The sequence below is a fragment of the Trichosurus vulpecula genome, chromosome 4, assembly GCF_011100635.1.
Source record: "Trichosurus vulpecula isolate mTriVul1 chromosome 4, mTriVul1.pri, whole genome shotgun sequence".
NCBI classification, from domain to species: Eukaryota; Metazoa; Chordata; class Mammalia; order Diprotodontia; family Phalangeridae; genus Trichosurus; species Trichosurus vulpecula.
In genome coordinates this window covers 168,807,499-168,828,511 of record NC_050576.1, presented here as the reverse complement: position 1 = coordinate 168,828,511, position 21,013 = coordinate 168,807,499, and the positions used below count along the sequence as shown (strand labels likewise).

The 21,013-nt window shown below is 38.5% G+C and overlaps 2 protein-coding genes across 12 annotated transcripts in view; one reads left to right on the top strand and one right to left on the bottom strand.

Annotated features, from left to right (window-relative positions):
- TUBD1 (tubulin delta 1) overlaps nt 1–9,447 on the bottom strand; it is a 31,618-nt gene extending 22,171 nt beyond the window's left edge. Inside the window, exons 1-5 of one of the 6 annotated variants that reach the window (XM_036755891.1) lie at nt 9,058–9,447; nt 6,513–6,701; nt 5,413–5,560; nt 3,617–3,833; nt 2,260–2,491 (exon numbers count right to left, since the gene is read on the bottom strand). In XM_036755891.1, the coding sequence (XP_036611786.1) occupies nt 2,260–2,491; nt 3,617–3,833; nt 5,413–5,560; nt 6,513–6,684 (769 nt within the window). In that variant the 5' untranslated portion in view covers nt 6,685–6,701; nt 9,058–9,447. Of the gene's footprint in view, nt 1–2,259; nt 2,492–3,616; nt 3,834–4,440; nt 4,464–5,412; nt 5,561–6,512; nt 6,702–8,922; nt 9,011–9,057 lie in introns of those variants that run through there. The other 5 variants (XM_036755893.1, XM_036755892.1, XM_036755894.1 and 2 more) reach the window with 5 other exon arrangements.
- Nucleotides 9,448–9,866: 419 nt separating this feature from the next.
- RPS6KB1 (ribosomal protein S6 kinase B1) overlaps nt 9,867–21,013 on the top strand; it is a 31,218-nt gene continuing 20,071 nt past the window's right edge. For 3 of the 6 annotated variants that reach the window (XR_005010231.1, XM_036756679.1, XM_036756675.1), the window contains exons 1-3: nt 9,882–10,077; nt 17,546–17,595; nt 19,648–19,768. Coding sequence is in view for 5 of the 6 variants with exons in the window: in XM_036756679.1 (XP_036612574.1) it covers nt 9,937–10,077; nt 17,546–17,595; nt 19,648–19,768 (312 nt within the window). In the remaining variant the exon portion in view is untranslated. Of the gene's footprint in view, nt 10,078–16,217; nt 16,559–17,545; nt 17,596–19,647; nt 19,769–21,013 lie in introns of those variants that run through there. The other 3 variants (XM_036756676.1, XM_036756677.1, XM_036756678.1) reach the window with 3 other exon arrangements.

The window sequence follows — 21,013 nt, the reverse complement described above, 5'->3', positions numbered from 1 at the left end:
CTCCCCCAGGGGAAGTGCCACACACCCAGCTCAAACAACAAAGAGCTGAGACCATTGCTGAAGAGCAACAGTGCTGGAGAACCACCCCAAGGGAAGAGGAGATTTCGGGCAGCCAGATCCCCCTCCCCCACATCTCAGGAAACTGAAGGCTATAATTCACAAAGCCAACAACAAGACTCACAATCCCCAGAATAAGAAAGCTGGGACAGAGAACCCTGAGCCCCAAAAGCAGAAATTTATTATAAACCCAGGAAAAGGCTAACCAACATGAAGAACACAAAAAAACCGAGGACCATTGATTCTTTTTATGGAGACAGGCATGATCAAAATACCAATCTGGAAGAGGATAACAATGACACTATACCCACATCTGATACCTCAAAAGGTAGTGTGAACTGGTCTCAAGCACAAAAAGCATTACTGGAAGAGCTAAAGGAGGATTTTAAAAACCAAATTAGGGAGATAAAAGAAAAAATGGAAAAAAAGGAAAAAAAATGGAAAAAATGGAAAAAAATCCACAGACAAAATCAAGCCCCTAAAGAATAAGATTGGCAAAATGGCTACGGAGATTCAGAATCTAAATAGAGAAAATGACACCCTGAGAGGTAAAATCAACCAATTGGAAAAGGAGACTCAAAAGCAAAATGAAGACAGTAACTCATTAAAAATTAGAGTTGAGCAAGTGGAAGCTAATGACTCTACGAGGCATCAAGAAGTAGTAAAACAAAATGTAAAGAATGAAAAAATAGAAAAAAATGTGAAATATCTGATTGGGAAAACAAGTGACCTGGAAAACTGATCCAGGAGAGACAATTTAAGAGTTATTGGTCTACCGGAAATCCACGATGAAAAAAAGAGCCTTGACAGTAGAGAAATGCAAATCAAAGCAACTCTTAGATACCATCTCTCTCCTGTCAGATTGGCTAAAATAACAAAACAGGAAAATAATAAATGCTGGAGAGGATGTGGGAAAATTGGAACATTGTTACATGCTGGAGGAGTTGTGAACTGATCCAGCCATTTTGGAGAGCAATTTGGAACTATGCCCAAAGGGCTATAAAAATATTCATACCCTTTGACCCAGCAATACCACTCCTAGAGTTGTATCCCAAAGAGATTACACAAGTGGGAAAAGGACCAATATGTACAAAAATATTTATAGCGGCTCTTTTTATAGTAGCTAAGAATTGGAAATCAAAGGGATGCCCATCAATTGGGGAATGGCTGAACAAGCTGTGGTATATGAAGGTAATGGAATACTATTGCGCTATAAGAAATGGGGATGATACGGACTTCATAACAACCTGGAAAAACCTACATGACATAATGCTGAGTGAGCGGAGCAGAGCCAGGAGAACATTATACACAACCACAGATATATGGATTCTGTGATGACTAACCCTGACAGACTTTGCTCTTCTCAGCAACACAATATGCAGAGACAGCTCCAAAGGACTCACGATGGAGAGTGCTATCTACATCCAGAGAAAGAACTATGAAGTATGAATGCAGATCGAGGCACACTTCTTGCTCGCCTTTTCTCCGCCCCTTTTTTTTCCTCTCTTTTGTATTTGTTGTTGGGTTGTGTTTTTTTTTTTTTGGTTCTGTTTCTTCTTTCTCATGATTCATTCCATTGGTCATAATTCTTCTCCACAACTTGACTAGTGTGTAAATTAATTCAATGCGAAGTTATACAGGGAAGTTATATGGGATTCCATGCCATCTTGGGGAGGGAGGTGGGGAGGGAGGGAAGAAAATCTGGAACCCAAAATTATGTAGAACCGTGTGTTGCAAACCAAAAATAAAAATAAAAAAACAAACAAACAAAAAAAAAGGAAGATGGGAGAATGTCCTGAAGTTGAAAAACAATGGTAAGGAGGATGGGGAAAATGATATAAACATAAGCCTTGGACTACAAAAGAAAACTTCATGACAGACCACTGTATAATGGGGGAACAAAAAGTGGCAATAGAGGGCAAACGGATCCTTTTAGCCCCATTAATTAAGGACCGAGAGAAAGCACACTGAAAGTTCTGAGGGAGCAGTATTGTCAGAGAAAACAGAAGATTTAGAAAAGTTTAGGTATAGTAGAAGAGAGGCTCAATGAAATTCAAACAAAAAACTGCCAAAGAAACTGAAATTTATGCTCGTAGGAATTTTATGCTTTAGAATAGATAAAAGAGTACACAATATTTGATACTCTCAAGAAAAATATAAGACTTTTCATTGGAAAACAAGCATTTAAGATGATCAAATTACCTAATGGGTTTCTTCGGTACTGAAAGGAGCCTTCTGAAGAGTAGGTAGGTTGGAATACACTTCCCAACTGATGGGCAATGACTTGATTTACATCTCTGAAGGAGATCTGTTTGATGTTCATCAGTTTAGCACATATCTTATGTACCACATCATTTTCATGAACAAGAAGCGCATCTGAAGATCGATACAGATGAGAAAGAGTCAAAATTGAGTTGTAGTTCTGGACAATTACCTATGAGAAAAATGGGTCAAAAATTATTTGCTCATTTCATTGTATGTTTCCTTCCTACCTCACTCGTTTTATTGACTTGTCTCAATATAGAGACAAAACGCTTCTTCTGGTATAATCAGCAAAGAACTGATACACAGAATCTCTTCCCCAAAGAAAAGAAACATTTTTGTTTAAAGGTTGAGCAAGGGGAACTATGAGAAAAAGCTCAAGTAAATTGAATTATTTTGCTTGGATAAGTTAAGAATAGATATTTCAATAAGAGTTTGCATGAAGTGTTCCCATATGGAAGATGATCTGTATTTTATCTCCAGTGAAGAAATTATGAACTATGAATTTTGTGTGTGTGTGATTCCTGGGGAAAGCCAGAGTATCTCTGTCCTTACAGAGCTTGAAAAATAAAGACAGCCCATTTATTTGAAATAGTTTGTGTATAATTCTTTCCAGATGCAGGGGAATGGACTGAGTGACCTTTGTAAGACATCTGGTTAGTCTAAGGATTCCTAAACTGTGTTACATACAAATTCTCCAAGGGAACTGTTAAATGTCTCCTTAGATTAAATGTATAGGTTGGATGCAATGATTTCTAAGGCTCCTTCTACCTCTAAAGTTCTAAGATTCTATAATGTTATTATATGATCCTATGGTACAAAGTAGAATTACGGATATTTCACAGTCTATTTTATAAAGGTTTCGTTGATTAAAATTTGAAACAGGCACAGCCAGGTTGAGACTCGCTCATGAATACATCATGCTATACAATCATTCTAGAAGAGACGTTATTGCTGAATCGTTTCAGGTGTGTTCGACTATCCATGACCCCATTTGGAGTTTTCTTGGCCAAAATACTGGAGTAGTATGCCATTTCCTACTCCAGTTCATTTCACAGATGAGGAAACTGAGATAGGCAGGGGCATACAGCTAGAAAGTATCTGAAGCTGGATTTGAATTTAGGTTTTCCTGACTCCAGGGTCAGAGCTCTATCCACTGAGCCACCTAGTTTCCCCCAGAAGAGACAAATTACTTTCTAAAGAAGACTGACAATTAACAAAGCCAGAGTTTTTAACCTCTTCTTAAAAAAATTAAATCTAAAGTTATCAATGAAGACATTTTCCAATATGCTCTTACCTCACCAGTTCCATAGGGCCAAATAACCTGATTTATTATAAAAGAATTTGGATAAGCATCTCTCAAGTTCTGTGTGAGGAAGGCTCCCAAACCAGATCCTGTGCCTCCTGCCATACTCATTATAGTAGAAAATCCTCTTAGAGAATCATATTTCTCTACTTCCTTCTGAATTAGATTCATGATAGATTCTTCATGCTTGGGCCCATGAACACTATAACTACACACAAAAAAAGGAACAGACAAATCTAAGTAAATTTTAACTTAACTGGGGAATTACAACACAAAAGCTAATACAGTAACAGTACAAGGTAGAACTTTGCAAAGCTCTATGTATGTTATTCAGCTGGCAATGTCTAGCCTCTTTATTAGAGAGTATTTATAAGTCAGATAAAACTTCTAGGGAAGATGATTTTGTAGTTCATTATTACTTAGTATTCTAGTAGGACTGTATTAATAGGTACAGCTATACATGCTTGAAAGCAACCAGTAAATGCTATCATTATTATTATTAAATGCTATCATTATTATTATTAAATGATCATCCCTCCTTACTGGCTGAGGTTTCTCCCAGCCTGTGATGGTCTAGTTCAATGGCATCCCCAGCCTTTGATTTTACCACCTCCTGACCCATCTTGTTTTTCACCTTAGAATTCCTACCTTACCCTATCATCTGTGAAGAGAAAATCCCTAGCTCAAGTCTTTTCCACTGAAATGTAGCTTTTATTTCAGACTTCTGTGTACCCCCAAATCCCATGAGAACCCACATGCAGCTGAGAAACAATTTGGTCAAGAGTCAAAGCAATGCCACTTGCTAGCCTTGTTACCTGGGTCAAACCACAACCTCTCTGGTGTTCGGATTTTTCAGTTCTTCTCTAATATGAAGGGATTAGACCAGATAATCTCTCTAATGATTTTGAAAATCAGTAATGACCTATTACTTTACAATTCTCTACAGTGTCTAAATGAGAAAAAAAAGGCAGAAAGGGTTAAAGATACAGGCAAGAAAGGGGTTTCTAGTTTCATAAGTATTATTAGAAGCAAAAATCATTAGAAAAAATTTCTATAGGCCTATATATTCCAAAGGGCTCAGGAACAGAACAAGAAGCACTTTACCTTATGTGCTATTTTGCAATCTTCATTTTTACTAGTATGGAAACTGAGACTCAGAAGTAATTTGTCATAAGCTGTATGCTACTCTGTTCTAGAATGGTCTGGAAGTGTCTGCTGATGAGAGAGAGATAGAGAGCAAGAGATTGTGCGAGATAGTGAGAGAAGAAGGGAGGGAGGGAGAGACAGAGAGAGAGAGACAGAGAGAAAGAGAGAGAGAGAGAAATTGACAGAAGGGGAAATGGAAGCAGGTGACCTAAGCCCTGTTGCTGGTAGAAGATAGCTGGGAACCAAAAAAAAAGTTTCAGGAGGTTTTGAACAAGCAGGAAGCACCAAATCCATTGTTCTCAACAATGTTTCCTCCATATCTGACATTTCTCTATTATATCTCCCCAGACCTGTTTCTCTCTCTTACCCAAAGTCTACACACAAACTGTCCCTATTCCCTAGCCTGCCTCTAGAAGCTTGTAGTTGGGGAAACTACCAGTCTCTTATACTACCTGAAATCCTTAACTGCGACACAAACACAAAGGTAGGATTGTTACCTTCTACTGTCTAAAATCAAGCTCTAATTTAAAGTATTAAATGTTCGTTGACTGGTTGGATCCACAGTTTCAAGTTTATGGTTTCTTTAGATTCTTCAATTGTACACCAGTAACCAAAGTGCAATTTGAGTAAATCACTCTTACCCATATGCCCAATTATTTCCAGAACCTTGTTTTTGACAGAAATATGAGTGTTGGCCATACTTCCATCTGCCAGAATGGGCAGCTTTTAATAGTGTTTGACTGATCACTTTGGGTTCCATGTCAATAAGCAATGCTCGGGCAACTGGAACTAGAATGTAAAGAGGAAAACAAAATGTGGAAAAAATTATCCCCACAAAGGATAATAATTTGAAAGCTGGGAGGGCCTTTACATGCTAATTCAGAATACAAATTTACTTGACTAGAAAGAAAAGAGGGTCTCTGTCACTCTAGCATGAAATCCAGGCAAGCAGCAAAGATACCAACATTATTCCTATTGTTTAGCATTCCTTTTGCTGAGTTTTAATATTTGCTATTTTTAGTATTTTTAATAATACATATATTGGTACTTGCTTTTCTGCTTAATAATCTCCTTGAAAATAGGTTGGACTGTTTCATTCTTTGTATTTGCACACAAACACAGGCCCTCTCCTCCAAAGAAAGTAAGTAAGCAGTAGGCTTCCAGGCTTAAACAAATGCATATAAGTAATTTACTGCAATGGCTTACAAGTCCAGGTGTCACTCCCAATCAAACACAAGGGTGAGAATTTATATAGAACCCACTCTGGACCTCAGTTAGGAAACAGTAACTCAGCTACTGTTACATATTCAGGATATGTATCTGAGAAGTGGATAATCATCCCCTACCTTCCTGTTTTAGGAAGGACTACACCCTTTCAAAGCATTAACATTATAGGCCCATAGCTCTATCATACTACTCTCAATATAAAAATGAAAACAGAGCAACATTCATAACAATAACTACATTTAAGAATTTCACTTTAAAATAGAACTTCCCAATTTTAAATTTAATTTTCTTTGCAACATTTATTGAGTATCCATTGTATACAAAGCAATGGGTGTTTAAAAAAATAAAATTGGATATACAGAGATTTTTAGACATTTCCTAGGTTGCTTCCTGCTTCAACAGGCAATACTTTTACTTTCCATAACTGGTATTCTAGGGTCAATATCTAGCAAAGGGAAAAAAAAAAAGAAACAATGAGCTGTTCTTAATATCTATCACCAGCTTAGTTACATACCTCCACTTTTCTCCTCATTAAAGAAATGTTCTTTGCAAGATGCCTGATATGCTTCATTCTCCCTCTTAGAGCAGAATCCTTGGGTATTATTTAAGTCTCTGCATATGGCATCAAATACTTCATAACCAATCTGATTGCCACACTGACCAAGTTGAATTGTGACTATTGACATGGCGACCAAGCCTTTTCCTACAAAGAAAGTGAATAAAGCAGAATAGGAAACAGTCATGTCTTTGAAAATAACTACAGATTATCATCAAGGGCCAATAAAAACACATACGCATACATCAGAAAGTAATCACGCATTAAGCAACATTATATAGCAGTGATAACATTCAGGCTCTGCTGAAGGGGAAAACTTCAAAGTTCTTAGATATCTTTGAGAGGGTACTAAAAACAGCATCAAAAATGTATTTCTGTCCCTAATAATTACTTCTGTTTAAAAAAAAGTTACCTCTTCATGAGATGGGATGGTATTGGATTGCAAATGTTCAGCTTTCTTTGCTATATGGAACTCCCAAGAAGGAAACTTTCTATCTCAATATAAATGACACCTGCTCTGCAACTTAAGAGTCTTTCAGAATTAGTTAACTGGCACACTGAAAGGTTCAGTGACTTGTCCAGGTTCACATATGGGACTTCCCAAGTCTTCCTGATTCCAGGGCTGGATCTCTAACCATGACATCATGCTGTTTCTCATATTCCTTCCATAATTGAGATAAATACAGTGGTAATTAATATCTGTAATGAGGGAGTAGGAGTCTGCCATCTACTGGGAAATGAGTGTAAGAGTACAGGCAGATGGAGAGAAATTTGTTGGTGAACGTAGGTGGTTAGAAGAATCAAGGTTGGCCCTAAGTTTTTGGTATGATCCTTAACTTTAAGGCTTCATGGCAGGTGGTATTTCTGTATCTTTGGTAGCATGGAAGCAAGAGAAGGAGGTGGTATGTTCTGGTCTGGGGGCTGAGGCCTTCAGGCCACCCCAAGCAGGCCCACTTAACTATTGGGCAGTAACAATTATTGTTTTTGTGGCAGTTCCCTATGTAGTATGGATAGCAGGCGCGCGTGCGTGCGTGCGTGTGTGTGTGGTGTGACAGAGAGAGAGACATTTCGGTTTTTTAAAATTGCATTTTCAGTTGAGCATTTTATTTTCTCTCTTTCCCATCTCCTCCCTACAATAAGTAAAGAAAAACAAAACCCTTGTAACAAACATCCGTGATATCTGATGCAGCTATTGTTCCTACTCTGCTGCTTCTCTTCTGATTCTATCTTCATTGATTTTATTTGCACCACTGTTTTTGTTTTTTAACCAGTTTGATAAATGTGAACTGGTAACTCAAAAGTTCTTTTGATTTGTATCTGTTTGATTATTAATGACATTGAGCAATTTTCAAGTGTGATTTTTCTGTAGATGACATGATAGTATATCTGGAAAATCCAACTGTTTCACCCAGAAAATTAATGAAGACATCAAATTAGTTTAGGGAAGCTGCAAGATGTTCACATTAAGGATCAAGCAAACATGCTTTGTCTCATCGCTGACTCCGCACTCTAACCTACCACACATATCAAAACTAGTTGCCAAATTTTGACGTTTTTTTTCTCCATAAAAGCTCTCAGAATACAATCTTTTAAGCATGCAGATACATTTAGAAAGTGAAAAACATCAATAAGGATTGATGAACCAAAAAGAATTTTTGACAAGCCTTCCTTCCTTTAACTGGAACATCAGATTCTCTGTCAATTTTTCTTCAAAGCAACGGTTTTATTTTTGCCAGTAGCAAAATACCATAAAGTTAGAGTGAGAATATATGGGGACTTCACCAACCTTCCAAGCTTAGGTGCCCAGCACTTATATTAGCCCTTATAAGAAAAATTCAGTTAGTCAACTAGCATTTACTAAACGTCTACTTTGAGCCAGGCACTGTGCAAAGTGGGGAGGGGGCGAGGATACAAAGGACCAAAACAAAGAAAAACCCCCCTGTTCCAGGCACTCGGGGTCTGATGGGGGAGACAACATACAAACCACTATGTACAAACTATATAACGCGCACGTAAAACTGGGGTGGTCTCAGAGAGAGAGGAAGGCACTGACAAAAGCATGGGAAAAGAGAGTAACTGTCAGTCGGTTAGTTTGCATTTAAGTGCCCACTAGACACAACATTGAGTCATCTAGACAAAAATCATTTTGACCTAGAGAGCCAGCAAGGTCTTGCTTTTCTTTGTATCTCTGGCGCTTGGCACAGTGCCTTAATAAATGCTCGTCGACTTCACCAGAAAAGGGAAGAAACAAAAACAAAAATGAAAAAGACGGCGGGCTGGTTACACGGCAACAGCCTCTGGGCTCTCCGTGGGTAAGCTGGCAATGGGGAGGTCAGGTTTATTAAGGTATCGGTCAAAGGATGCGTACCGGAATCACACAAGGCGGGAGGGCACGGCTGAGTGGGGAGGGAGAAAATCTCATCAACGAGATCCCTGGATTTCTAAGTACCCGTTGGGGGTCCCGGACAAGTCACATGCCCTTTCCGGGCCTCAGTTTCCTCACCAGTAAAATCAGGCGGCTAGCCTTGCCGCCGCCGCCGATCTCCAAGGTCCCTTCCAGCTCCCAGTCGTATTACGTGAATACAACCCTGAAAAGCAACAGCAGCCAGCTTTCTCCGAACTGGGCGAACGTCTCCGAGGGGAATGGTCGCGGCAGAGGCTTTGTTTCACTGCAGAGGAGTTCAAAGACCAGGGAAAGGCAAAAGCCGCGAGGCCGGGGACTTGGGGCCCCTGAAACTCCCAGCGAGGCCACCTCGGCGAAGGGCACGGGGTCAGGCTCATAAGAAAGGAGAACTCTCTGGTCTCGGGCCTATCCACCCTCAGCCGAGGGAGGCCCGCACTCACCGATGGCTCGGAGGCGGGCCAAACCATAAGCCACTACCCCTAGAATAACGGCTGTCAGGTCACGCATGCTCACTTTTACGAATTAATCCCTCCCGAAACATTATTCCTGCGCATGCTCGCTGCCCGGACTCAAGGCTTTAAAAGAATGAGTGCGCATGTACCATTCTGCGAACCCTTCTTCCGATAGTTCTCCTACCCCTTCCTCAGCTGGTCCAGAGTTATGCGCAAGTTCTGATTTCAGTTCACCAATTTCAGAAATGACACGCATGCCCACCGTTTATCAAGCGCTTTTGTGGCAAGGTGCACACTTAAGTTTATACCATCGGCTTCGGGTGAGGTTATGCGCATGTCTAAACTACTTGGGTCCCAGAGCAAGAGCTAAATTCGCCCATTGCCCATAGTTCGGCTTCATGGGTAGTACTGCGCATGTGCATGGCGGAACTTGCGGCGTGAGCTTAAGGCCTCGGCGCAGTCGCACTGAGACCAGGCAGCTGGTGATGGCGGCGGCAGCAGCGGTGGCTGCGGCGGGTCCGGGCCCATGAGGCGGCGGCGGCGGCGGGACGGATTTTACCCAGCGCCAGACTTCAGAGACGGGGAAGCTGAGGCCATGGCAGGAGTTTTTGACATCGACCTGGACCAGCCGGAGGACGCAGGCTCCGAGGATGAGCTGGAGGAAGGGGTGAGGCCCGGGGTCGGGGGGCTCAGCCGGGCCGGGGTGGGCCGGCTGAGCCGGGCGGAGGTGACAGGGCCGGGGCGTAGGCTCGGGCCTAGGGAGCCGGACCCGTTCCAGGGCCCTTGCCTGCGGCGAGGGTCAGAGGCTGGGGCGAGGGCTAGGGCGAGCGGAGCGGGAGGGTGGCCGGGCGGCTGAACAGCGGCCCAACTGCGGAGTTGGGCGGCGCGGCAGGACCATTCCCGAGGTGGGGGTGGCTGCTGACGGGCGCAGGTGCATGGAGCTGTCGGGAACCCCCTCCCCCCTCCCGACCCCGGGTCTTTAGCGGCTGGGGGTGGGGAGTGGCGCGAGCTTCAGGGTGACCCTGGAGCAGCGGGTCTAGGAGGCAGCCGCTGGGGAACGGGCAGGGGTTGCTTGGTGTGGAGAGCTCAAGCTGCTCCCCAGCCTGGGATCCCCGCTCCTGCGCTCGCCCTGGAGACTTGGCGCCTGCTGAGCGCTCGCTCAGCTGTTGGGATGACAGCTGAAAAGTTCTTCTGCGGACTGTTTTTTGCAGCAGCAGCCGCCCTGGGAAGGTGACCTGCATCTTGCAGAGTTTGGGACTGAGGGTTAAAGTATAATTGTTTGAAAGCTGTTTACAATGTAAACTGTGATTCCCCCTCTTCCCCATTCCTGCCTCTCCACCCCCCAAGACGAGAGGTTTGTGCAGTTTTCTGATGAGATTTGGGAGTGGAGAAAACAATGCCGACAGCTGTGATTTGGCTTCCCCAAAATAAGTTGCTTTATCTGGGACTTGTTAAGTGATGGTTCCAGGGCCACCTTGCTGTATGGTAGGAATACTTTCTAGCTTACTTTAAATAGAGCTTGTTTTTATCTTTCATGGTTCTTTTTGCAATATTTCTTTTTCCAGGCCAGATTGTACTTAAGGACTACTTATTAATTTTTAAGATGTTTTTTTTAGAGTTGGTGAATCTAAAATCATTTATTTCTGTGCTAATGAATATCAGTGATAAGGCATGGGTAAGAACAAGATTTAATTGCCCAAGCTATTTTATATATTTTAGTACTTAAAAAGATCTGTAATTTCATCTTTGTGGGTAACACCTCCCCCCATCCCCCGTGGTGATCCCTTCACAGGCTTCACACCTTAATAAATACACTTTTTTCCCCCTCCTGGCTTGTGATTTCACCATCTGTGTAGGGAACACCTTAGAGGAAACTGAAGAGGTTGCATCCCCTTCAGGTCTTAATATGTAGTGTTTTTGTTTGATGAACAATCTGAGGGGGAGCTCGTGAGGAATTATTGCCTACTACTACTGCAGATATAAAATGTATAGTTTGAATTTCCTGGGACTCTGAGAGGTTAAGTGAGTATGTGTCAGAAACAGGAGTTTCCCGGAGCTTGGGAAAATTCTTTGGCCAATTCTAGCATACAGTTTTTGTGAGTTGATATGGCCAAAATAATTCATTATGGTCAGCATTTTGGTGATGGATTTTCCCAAGCTTAGACTGTTTCTAACATTTGTTAATAATAGTAATTAGTAGCTAATGTGTTACATATGTGTATTTGAATATTATATATACATACATACATATACACACACATACACATTATACATATACACATTACTTTCAGGCTTGGTGAACACTTTATTATTTCATTTTTTTTTACTGTTCCTGTACTCTGTCCTTTCCAACTTGGTAAGACTTATATATATCACCACCACATCCTGATGAGGCATCATCATGGGTCTTTAGACTTGAGATTTAAAAATATTAATGAGTTGGATTGAAAGTTCTGTTTTGTTATCCGTTTTCCCTTTAAATTTAAAAAAGAAAATTCAAATAGAATATAATCTGAGAGCTGAGTATTTTAGCTACACTTTGCTCGTGTTTTGGGGATGTTATTTAACTGCCCAATGCCTTCCTCATCCCCTCAAACAATAGTAACATTTTATTATTACCAAACTGGCAAATGTCAGGATTAAAAGATGCCATATATATAGACATATACATATAGATAATATTTATACACACATACATGCATGTATTTATATAAAAGACATGTATAAATAAAAGATGCCATATGTATGTACATGCCATATGTATTTATAGGTATATGTCTTCTATATGAATAACTTTGAGCACCCTAAAGTTAAGTTAAAACAGGAATGAATAATGCTTTTCTTCTCAAGATCATCTTTACCCTCTAAATCTGCTACTTCTACCAACTTCTTTATTTCTCTTGATAGTACCATGCTTCTAGTTTGTAACTTGAAAAGTAATCTTTGACTTCCTCCTCCCCCAAATCCTTCATACCATCTCTCCTATCAGTTCCCTTCTCTTTGCTCACAGACTGCACCCTGGATCGATCCTGAATCATTTCTTTCATGGATTATTATAATGGTCCTCTTAATTGGTCAGTGCTATTAGTTTCCACCCTCTCCCAAGCTGTCTTTCACTCAGCTTCAAAAATACTCTTCTTGAAGCACAGATCTGATCATGTTATTCCTCTGCTTAAAAAGCTACTGTTTCCCTGTTGCCTGTAGAAGAGAGCACAAACCTCTCCACCAAGCTTTTAAAGCATTTTAACTCCAAACTGCCTTTTCATACTTATTTCAACAACTGCTTCCCTTCTGGCTACTCACCGTTTGCTGAGCTCTCCTGCTTCTGTACATTTGCATAAGTCTGCCTTGGTGCTAGGAAGGCCCTTAATAGCTCTGCTCAGATGAAGTTCCTTCCCCTTCTTTCTCCTACCCCCAAGCTATTAATTCTCTGTTTGTCCTTCCTTGTGTTTATAGGCTTCCTGAGGGTAGAGACTGTTTCATTTTAATTTGTGCCCTAGCCTGTTTTACTCATAGGCATTAAATAAATGTAATGGATTAAACATAGACTGGGTCTATGATTTCCTTGGTATAGGTGAGAAAATTCCCCCTAATAACACAGGTCAGTACCTTCAGTTGCCCAGAGTATTGTTGATTTGCTCAGGGTCATATAACCAGTGTATGTCAGAAGCAGAACATGAACTTGTTGATTTCAAGACCAGCTCTCTATATGTAACATCACAGCCTCTCTAAAATAAATTAAATTCTTCCAATTAAAAATAAATGTCTGTTGAATTGTAAAGTTGATTTAAACCTGAGAGGTATTTTAAAGAAGTAAATAGTTGGGTAGGGAGGGTAGCTTGTTGCAAGATTTTTAAGCTCTTAAATTCTATGTTCACATTAGCATAGTGCTTGGATTTTGATATTATTGGGAACTATGTGGCATATTAAATACTATTTGAAACAAAAAAGGGACTTTGACCCTGCATTGTCAGTGCTTATGCATTCTTTGACATGACATACTTTTATTAGTTGAACTGACAAGTGTAGAATCATAGGTTCATCATTTTTTTTTAAATGTTAGACTTACACTGGGGGCAGCTAGGTGGTGCAGTGGATAGAGTGCTACCTCTGAGGTCAGTTAAGTTCTGACCTCAGACACTTACTAGCTGTGTGACCCTGGGCAAGTCATTTAACCCTGTTTGCCTCAGTTCCTCATTTGTAAAATGAGCTGGAGAAGGAAATGGCAAACCACTCCAGTATCTTTGCCAAGAAAAATGGTATCTGAAGAATCAGATATGACTGAACAACAGACTTTTACACTTGGAAAGACTTGAAAAAAGTTCAAATACTAGGAAATTGTTGTAATTTCCCTTTAATATCTATGAAATATACTTTTAAAAAATTTTACTGTTCCAATCATTATATTCCTCTTGTTTCAGAGAAATACTCTGTCAGGAAACTTACTTTGGAATTGTTTGTTGGTATTGTTGAACTACATTGTGAACTATATCACTTCTTGCCAATCAGCCAGGAGTTAGTTTGCCTTCAGCATGATGTAGTGGAAAGAACATTAGATCTAAATCAAGAGATTTCGGTTTCAAGTGTATATGCTCTGCCACTTCATCCATCTAACTTTTAACTGTACCTTTCAGGCCTCTGACTTTCTCATCTAAAAACTGAGGGAATTGAACTCTGGGATGGCTAAGGAACATTTTTCATTCTATATTTTACTTAAGTGTGATTTATTGATAAATGTAGCTATTTTGGCTGTGGTGCATATTTTGAGGTATCAGATAACCTGTAGGATTATACTTTATGCTTGTATAGCCCCATTTAGAATGGAGCAAACCTTTCTGAGTGTGTGGGCATACAGACTTCACCAAGTACCTGTTAATTAGTTTTTCAATACCTAGAAAACTAAAGGATTTTTTCAAAGAGGAACAAATATAACAGACTTATACATTTATGAATAATAATAGCTAGCATGTACCTTGCAATTTAAGATGTAAGTGCTTTATACATGTTATCTCATTTTGATCCTCACAACAACTCTGTGACATAGTTGTTCTTATCATTTTACACATGAGGAAACTGAAGCTGAGAGGTTAAATGACTGTCTTGGGTCACACAGTGACCAGTGTCTAAGTCTGGATTTGAATTTGGGTCTTGCTGAACCCAAGTCCAACACTATACACTATGCCGTCTTGCCTAAAATTAAATAAAATTCAGTACCTGGAAAAAGGAAACCTGAACTTTTAATAAATGAGAAACCCAGTGTTGTGGCAGATAAAAGCCTCAGTCAGTACCACCTTAGTTCCAGTCCTGCCTCAGACACATCCTGGCCATGTGACCCTGGTCACTTTATCTCTCAGTGCCACAGAATAGTAATTGTGCATTGACCAAAGGAATTTCTTCTTTGGGACGCATCCTACACAGATGATGAACACACGGATCCAGACAAAAAAGAAGTCTAATGGATTTTTGGTCAAAGGCTGTAATCTGGGACAATAAGTTGAAACTAAGGGAAAGTTCTCTTTCGGAAGATTGTAAGAGTTTCTGAAAGTATTGGACTTTCCTGTTTGCTACAGGAACATAAAACTGGAAAAGATAGTAGAAATTAAACAGTTAATATGGGTGTATATTGATTTATAGTTTGTAATATGTTCAAAGCAGTGGCTGTATACTGTCATGTAAGATTCTTTTTGAATAAACTATTGAAAATTTTTTTTCTTTGAAACCTGAGAGTTTCATGAATAATCTACTTAATCTAGTTTTAAGATGAGTAATTAATTTCCTGAGCCTTTGATTTGAAAATGTAAGAGATTTTTTCAAAGGAGATTTAATTTACTGAATTACTACTGTGATCAAGGATTTTCATATTTGATGCCTTTCAGTGCACTTTGAAAAGTGGTTGGTGCTCAATAATTGTTTGGTAATGGGGTTATTATGTTGAGAATTGCTTTCTCATTAATTTATTTTCTTTTGATTAGTACTAATTTGTAATATCCTAGTTTATAAATAAGGACTGAACTTTAAAATTATACAACTACATTTGTTTAAAAATACTTTCTCAGGTTTCCTATTAAGTTAAACTGACTTTCTTCCTCATTTCCTGAGTAATTCTGACTTAATAAGGGAACTACAGTAAGCATCTGAGGGGAAAGAATGATTTAATGGATGTTATTTTTTATGACAATTTCTGCCATTCTAGAATTGTTTAACTTTTTAATGATTATGTTCAATTTCATGAGGCCTTGTAGAGTGTGTATGTATCTGTGTTTATTTTTATACACAATGAGAACTTTTGCAAACAGAAGTCATTCTGTTAAGCCAACTTGAAACAGTATTTTGTATGGTGCTCGGGAGATAAATTTAGGCTTTGTCAGACAGGAAAAGGGAATTCCAACAATATAGCTATGTAAAACACAGGAAAAGTAAGAGATAGTTAATATAATGCTGAGGATCACAGTAACAACTGACGTTTTCATAGTACTTCAAAGTTTATAGGTACTCTCCTTATAAACACCCATGTGAGATTTATAATACAAGTATTATTATTTCTGTTAGTGTTCAGCCAGGATTTAAAATTAGGTCTCCTAATTTAAGGTGCAGAGATGGTGCCACTTCCTGATAGCATGCTTTTTTTTTTTAATGGGAAAGAAGAAAGAAAAATCTTACAACACAGAAATATGGATCTTGTAAGAAATTCATATGAAAGAAAATTGCGTATGTAGACTATAATGCTGATTTAGAAAGTCTTCCTCTGATTTTGAAGTTTCCAGTGTGCTGGGTTACTGGTGAATACTAGGAATGGATGACTTGTTTTAAATGTTTCTGCCCCTATCTAACAGTAGAAAGTTTTAAGCACCTATGCAGCTGCAGGTGGTCATACAGACCCATCTAGCTCAGGAAATGAAACAGCCATAGGGCATATCTTGAGTGGAGAGTTGGCTTCAAAGCTATGGTTCTTTGTTAACTACTTTGTGGTCTTCAATTTAGAACTGAATAAAAGTAACATCAGAGAAGAGCAGAATTATGTAATACCAGCTGCATTACTTCTGAAAGATGGTCAGAGTCTTTTGTCTTAAAAGCAACTACGTCACAATAGGTGATTTTCTCATAGTTGTGGAGATTAAAAAGTCTTCAAACCAAGGAAGAAAAAATGTGTAAGTAGAAAGAGTGTGAGTTTATTGTATTGCTCCCAATGATATGCCTTTGCTTTACTCAGAAGAGGCCACCCTGAGGAAGACCATAATTCTGGCCCGTTCACGCTAGTTTCTTGGCCAAAGTAAGTGGTTGGATAGCATTTGTTTTCCTGGTATTTGATCTTTCAGAAAGAGCTATGACAGCCCAAATTGACTGTCCTGCTTTGAAAGCAAGATAAGTATGGTCAGTTGACTGTCTTTTATATTCTCTTGTCATGCTCCTGATTGTTTAAGAACTATCATGGATTCACAGTTAGTATTATACCCTTCAAACATGATTTCAGGTTCATAATCAAGTGGAGTATGTTGAATCTATCAAATTCCTAATTGTCTTTAGGCAATTTTTGCCTTTCCTGATAGCAGTAATTCTGCTAACATCTATCACCAAGTAATTTTATAACCCATTATTATCAGGCTTGAAATGGTATATGTTTAGCCCCTGAACCTTTAGCCATTTGGTCTTCTTGCAACAATTTTTAAATTTTGCCCTAACTGGAATAAAAAAATAGTGTTAACTACCATATCTTGAAATGGTTGTACTTATTTTAGCTTGTCATAGGAGAGTCAGTTTTACGCAGGAAAAATACACACATTATGTCAATTCAGCATTTTGGGTTTGGAATATAGTGGCTTCAGGTTCAAAAATGTAAAGAATAGGTGGTTTTTTGAACAGGTGGGAAACACAATTTTGAACAGTATCAATGGCTATCAACTGTTTAAAAAACAAAAAAGAATCTCCACAACAGTACTTGTGGAATTCTGACTGTTTAGTTACTTTTCTGTGAAAAGCATTTTGATTCCCTACAAACTGTTTCCTAAATGTTTTTATAAATTACCATGTTCAACTACTAAAAAACTACAGATAATTTCAGTTCTTTTAAGTGCTTGGCCAGAAATTATTTTATAGCCCTGGTGTTTTTTAAGAAAAATTTAATCAATTTTTTCCAGGGTCAATTAAGTGAAAGCATGGACCATGGAGGAGTTGGACCATATGAAATGTAAGTTTGCTCTAAAAAATTCTACTAATAGAGTGCTAACTTTTATAGACAGTTAACTCTTTACAAGCATTAGTGACATGATTCCAATCAGTCTCAGTTGTCTGATACTTGTAGACTGCTTATTGAATTTAAAAGCTAAATCTGATGATAGTATAGCTGAGTATTAAGGCAACTTTTGTATTACATTATGTTACAACTCAGGGTCTGTTGCTAAATATTGTGCCCTTCAAGAATTTTATTTTTTTAAGTGAAGAGTTTTGAATATCTTGTGTCAGCATATCAAGCATACATTTAATTGATGTGGCTGTTACTCTGTTAACACTGTGACCACAGCCTCTACAGCTTTGTGAATGGTCTGTGAAAGTTCCTATGGCTGAAAATTCTGTAGACCTGATAAGTCTGTCTGACTTAGCTATATTAGTACTCAGATAATAGATAAACAACCAGACCTGTGCTTAAGTTTTTACAAGCCTAATAGTTAAAAACTTGAAATTTATTGGCATACTCTTTGAAAACGTAGAGTAGCTCTGGGCAGCTCCATGGCACAGTACTGCATTAGATAACTTTATGTTCATCCCATAGTTTAATTTTTTAAAACCATGTAAGTTACATAGAAAAGTCAAGTACTCTTTGTTGTACATTATAAATGTTATTATTATACTAAAAGATATATAATGTTATGTTACTATTGGGTTAAACTGGGCTGAACATGTTACTAGCTGGGTGGTTGATTTCCCCTAACAACTAAGAAGATACACAGTAATACAAGCATAATAGTTGTGAAGAATTAATTTATATCACTAGGCAAAATTGATAGCTATTTGGTGCCCTTATTCAGAATAACAGCAAATGTGGAAAGAGGAATAAATAGATTTAATTGTTGTTACTACCAACAGCAGTAGAAGTGATTGGGTTTTTTTTCTGAACTTAAACCAAATAAAATGAGCATTTTCATATATATATATATATATATATATATATAAATAGACACACACACACACACATATTGCAGGACAGAAAGAAGAGTATTCTATATGAAGCTGTGAATCTCCGGCATACAGAGTTTGCTTTTCTTTTTAAGTATATGATAAATTCACCCTGTACTTTTCAATGCTGTGCTGCTCATCTCATATTATTTCTATGTTCTTTTTGGGGGTGGGGTGGGGAGGAAAGGAACCCTGCCCCTTTAAAAGAAAAAAAAAAAAGAAAAACCAGACCCTTGATACAAATATGTATAGTCAAGCAAAACATTCCCGTGTTGGCTGTGTTCAAAAATGTAAATCTTATTCATCACCATTCTGTCAGGAAGTAAAGAGCATGCATTTCAAAGTTGTTTTTCTTTACAGAGTTATTGTTATATTATTGTATAAATTGTTCTCCTAGTTCTGCTTACTTCACTCATATCAGTTCATGTAGTTTTTTCGGAAACTGTCCCCTTCATCATTATATGCCTTAATTTATTCAGCCATTCTCCAACTGATAGGCACCCCCTTGGTTTCTAGTTCTTTGTTGTTACCAAAAGAGCTGCCATAAATATTTTTATAAATATGGATCTTTTCCTTCTTTCTTTGATCTTTTAGGTTATAGCCTGCATAGTAGTATTTCTGGGCCAAAGGGTATGCACAGTTGAGTCATTTTGGGGGCATAGTTCCAAATTGTTTTTGGTTGGATATTTTTAGACAGCTCCTAGGATATTGCTCAAATTTCCAGATGAACATAAAGTCCAAACTTTGTCTTACATAATATTCAAATTACGAAAGCAAATTTTTCTTTTATATCATATGGTTGATAAATCTTTTTCTCATGTTTAGTTACATTTTTAAGGTATATGATGCTTATAAAAGAAAATGCAATTCAGATTGTCACTGTCAGAGCACCTTTAGTCTGAGCTGCCATATATTTGCCCCTATAGCTTTCCTCAGAGCATGGATACTAAATTGCCTAATGTGTATTTTTTTTCCTTAACAGGATTACATTTCTCTTTTTCTGAGAACATGATGAAGAAAATATAAATTTTTGCCAATTGACTTTTGGTTTTGCATTTCTCCCCAGTGGCATGGAACATTGTGAAAAATTTGAAATCTCAGAAACTAGTGTGAACAAAGGGCCAGAAAAAATAAGACCAGAATGTTTTGAGCTACTTCGAGTACTTGGTAAAGGGGGCTATGGAAAGGTAGGAAATACATTTTCAAAATTACCATATCCCAAATAAGAACTGTTTTCTCACTGAAGTAGATAGCTTGGTTTAAACTGTTGGTCCAAGAGCTTGCCTTTTAATAGTAGATAGAAGAGGTGGCCCCATATTTGAGGAGTGACTTGAGGATTCTCTTCTAGCTGCCATCACCTTGGAAGTGTTAACCATATGGGAAATTCTTAGATGTGTATTCTTGGGTTACTGTAGGTAATTTCTTTTACAATGCACATATATCCTTGGGAAGGGGTATTATTCTAAATGGCTATCTAATACTAATTGAGGTGAGGCTCTAGGACAACAAAAGACAGTAAGTGCCGGGGGCAGTAGGAATGAGTGTAGCCAGGATTGTCCCTTTTATCAGATCCTTGAAAATTTGATTGGAGTATACTTGCTACATGTATGTCAGAAGGCAAGATCTGGACAGTCATGTACCTTGGAAGTGTGTCACTTTTTTCAATATGGCATTGGATGGTAATTAATTTTTACAAAACATAACATTTATAGATTATTCTTAGAATTGAGGGCAATAAGTGGACACTAAAACTAAAATATCTTGAACACACAAACTTTGAATATCTGATTACTGTAGCTATTTCTTGAAAATTATTTAACCATGGTTTTTATAGAGGTCCAGCTTCGGAGTCAGGAAGACCTAGGTTCAAGTCCTGCTTGCTTCTGACAAGGGCGTAAATTAACAATACCTAAGTCCTATTGACTCTCACATTGCTGAACTATTGAATTGTGAAGCAAAAACAGTGAAACACTTTTCTAGTCGTTCCTGGAAGAAATTTCTGAAACGTAGCATACTGTTTAGTTTTGTGTAAACTTCTCTTTGAGCTTTGCCTATAATTTCTTCTAAGCAAATTTTTGGATTTTGTATAGTAAAGGAACATTGTTTATTTGAAACCTCAGTGGACAGTTTTTCCCACCAGATGGCAACAGACCAAAATAGGAAAACTGCCAAGTTCTATGTACAAAACTATCACTCAGTCCTCAATTTGGGCAGTGTTTTCAGGTGATCAATTGCAGATAGTGCTCTCCTATCTCTTATTATCTAAGATATCCCAAATGTCTTAGGGCATTTTTAAGCTATTAGAGCTTATGGCTTTGGGGACACTTTGTATTTACAGTATACTTATACCCCTGAATCGTTCCTTTTTTATGATTGAGAAGTATGAAAGTTTGACTTGGAACTCTGCCTATCACCAGTACAACTTTTGGTTA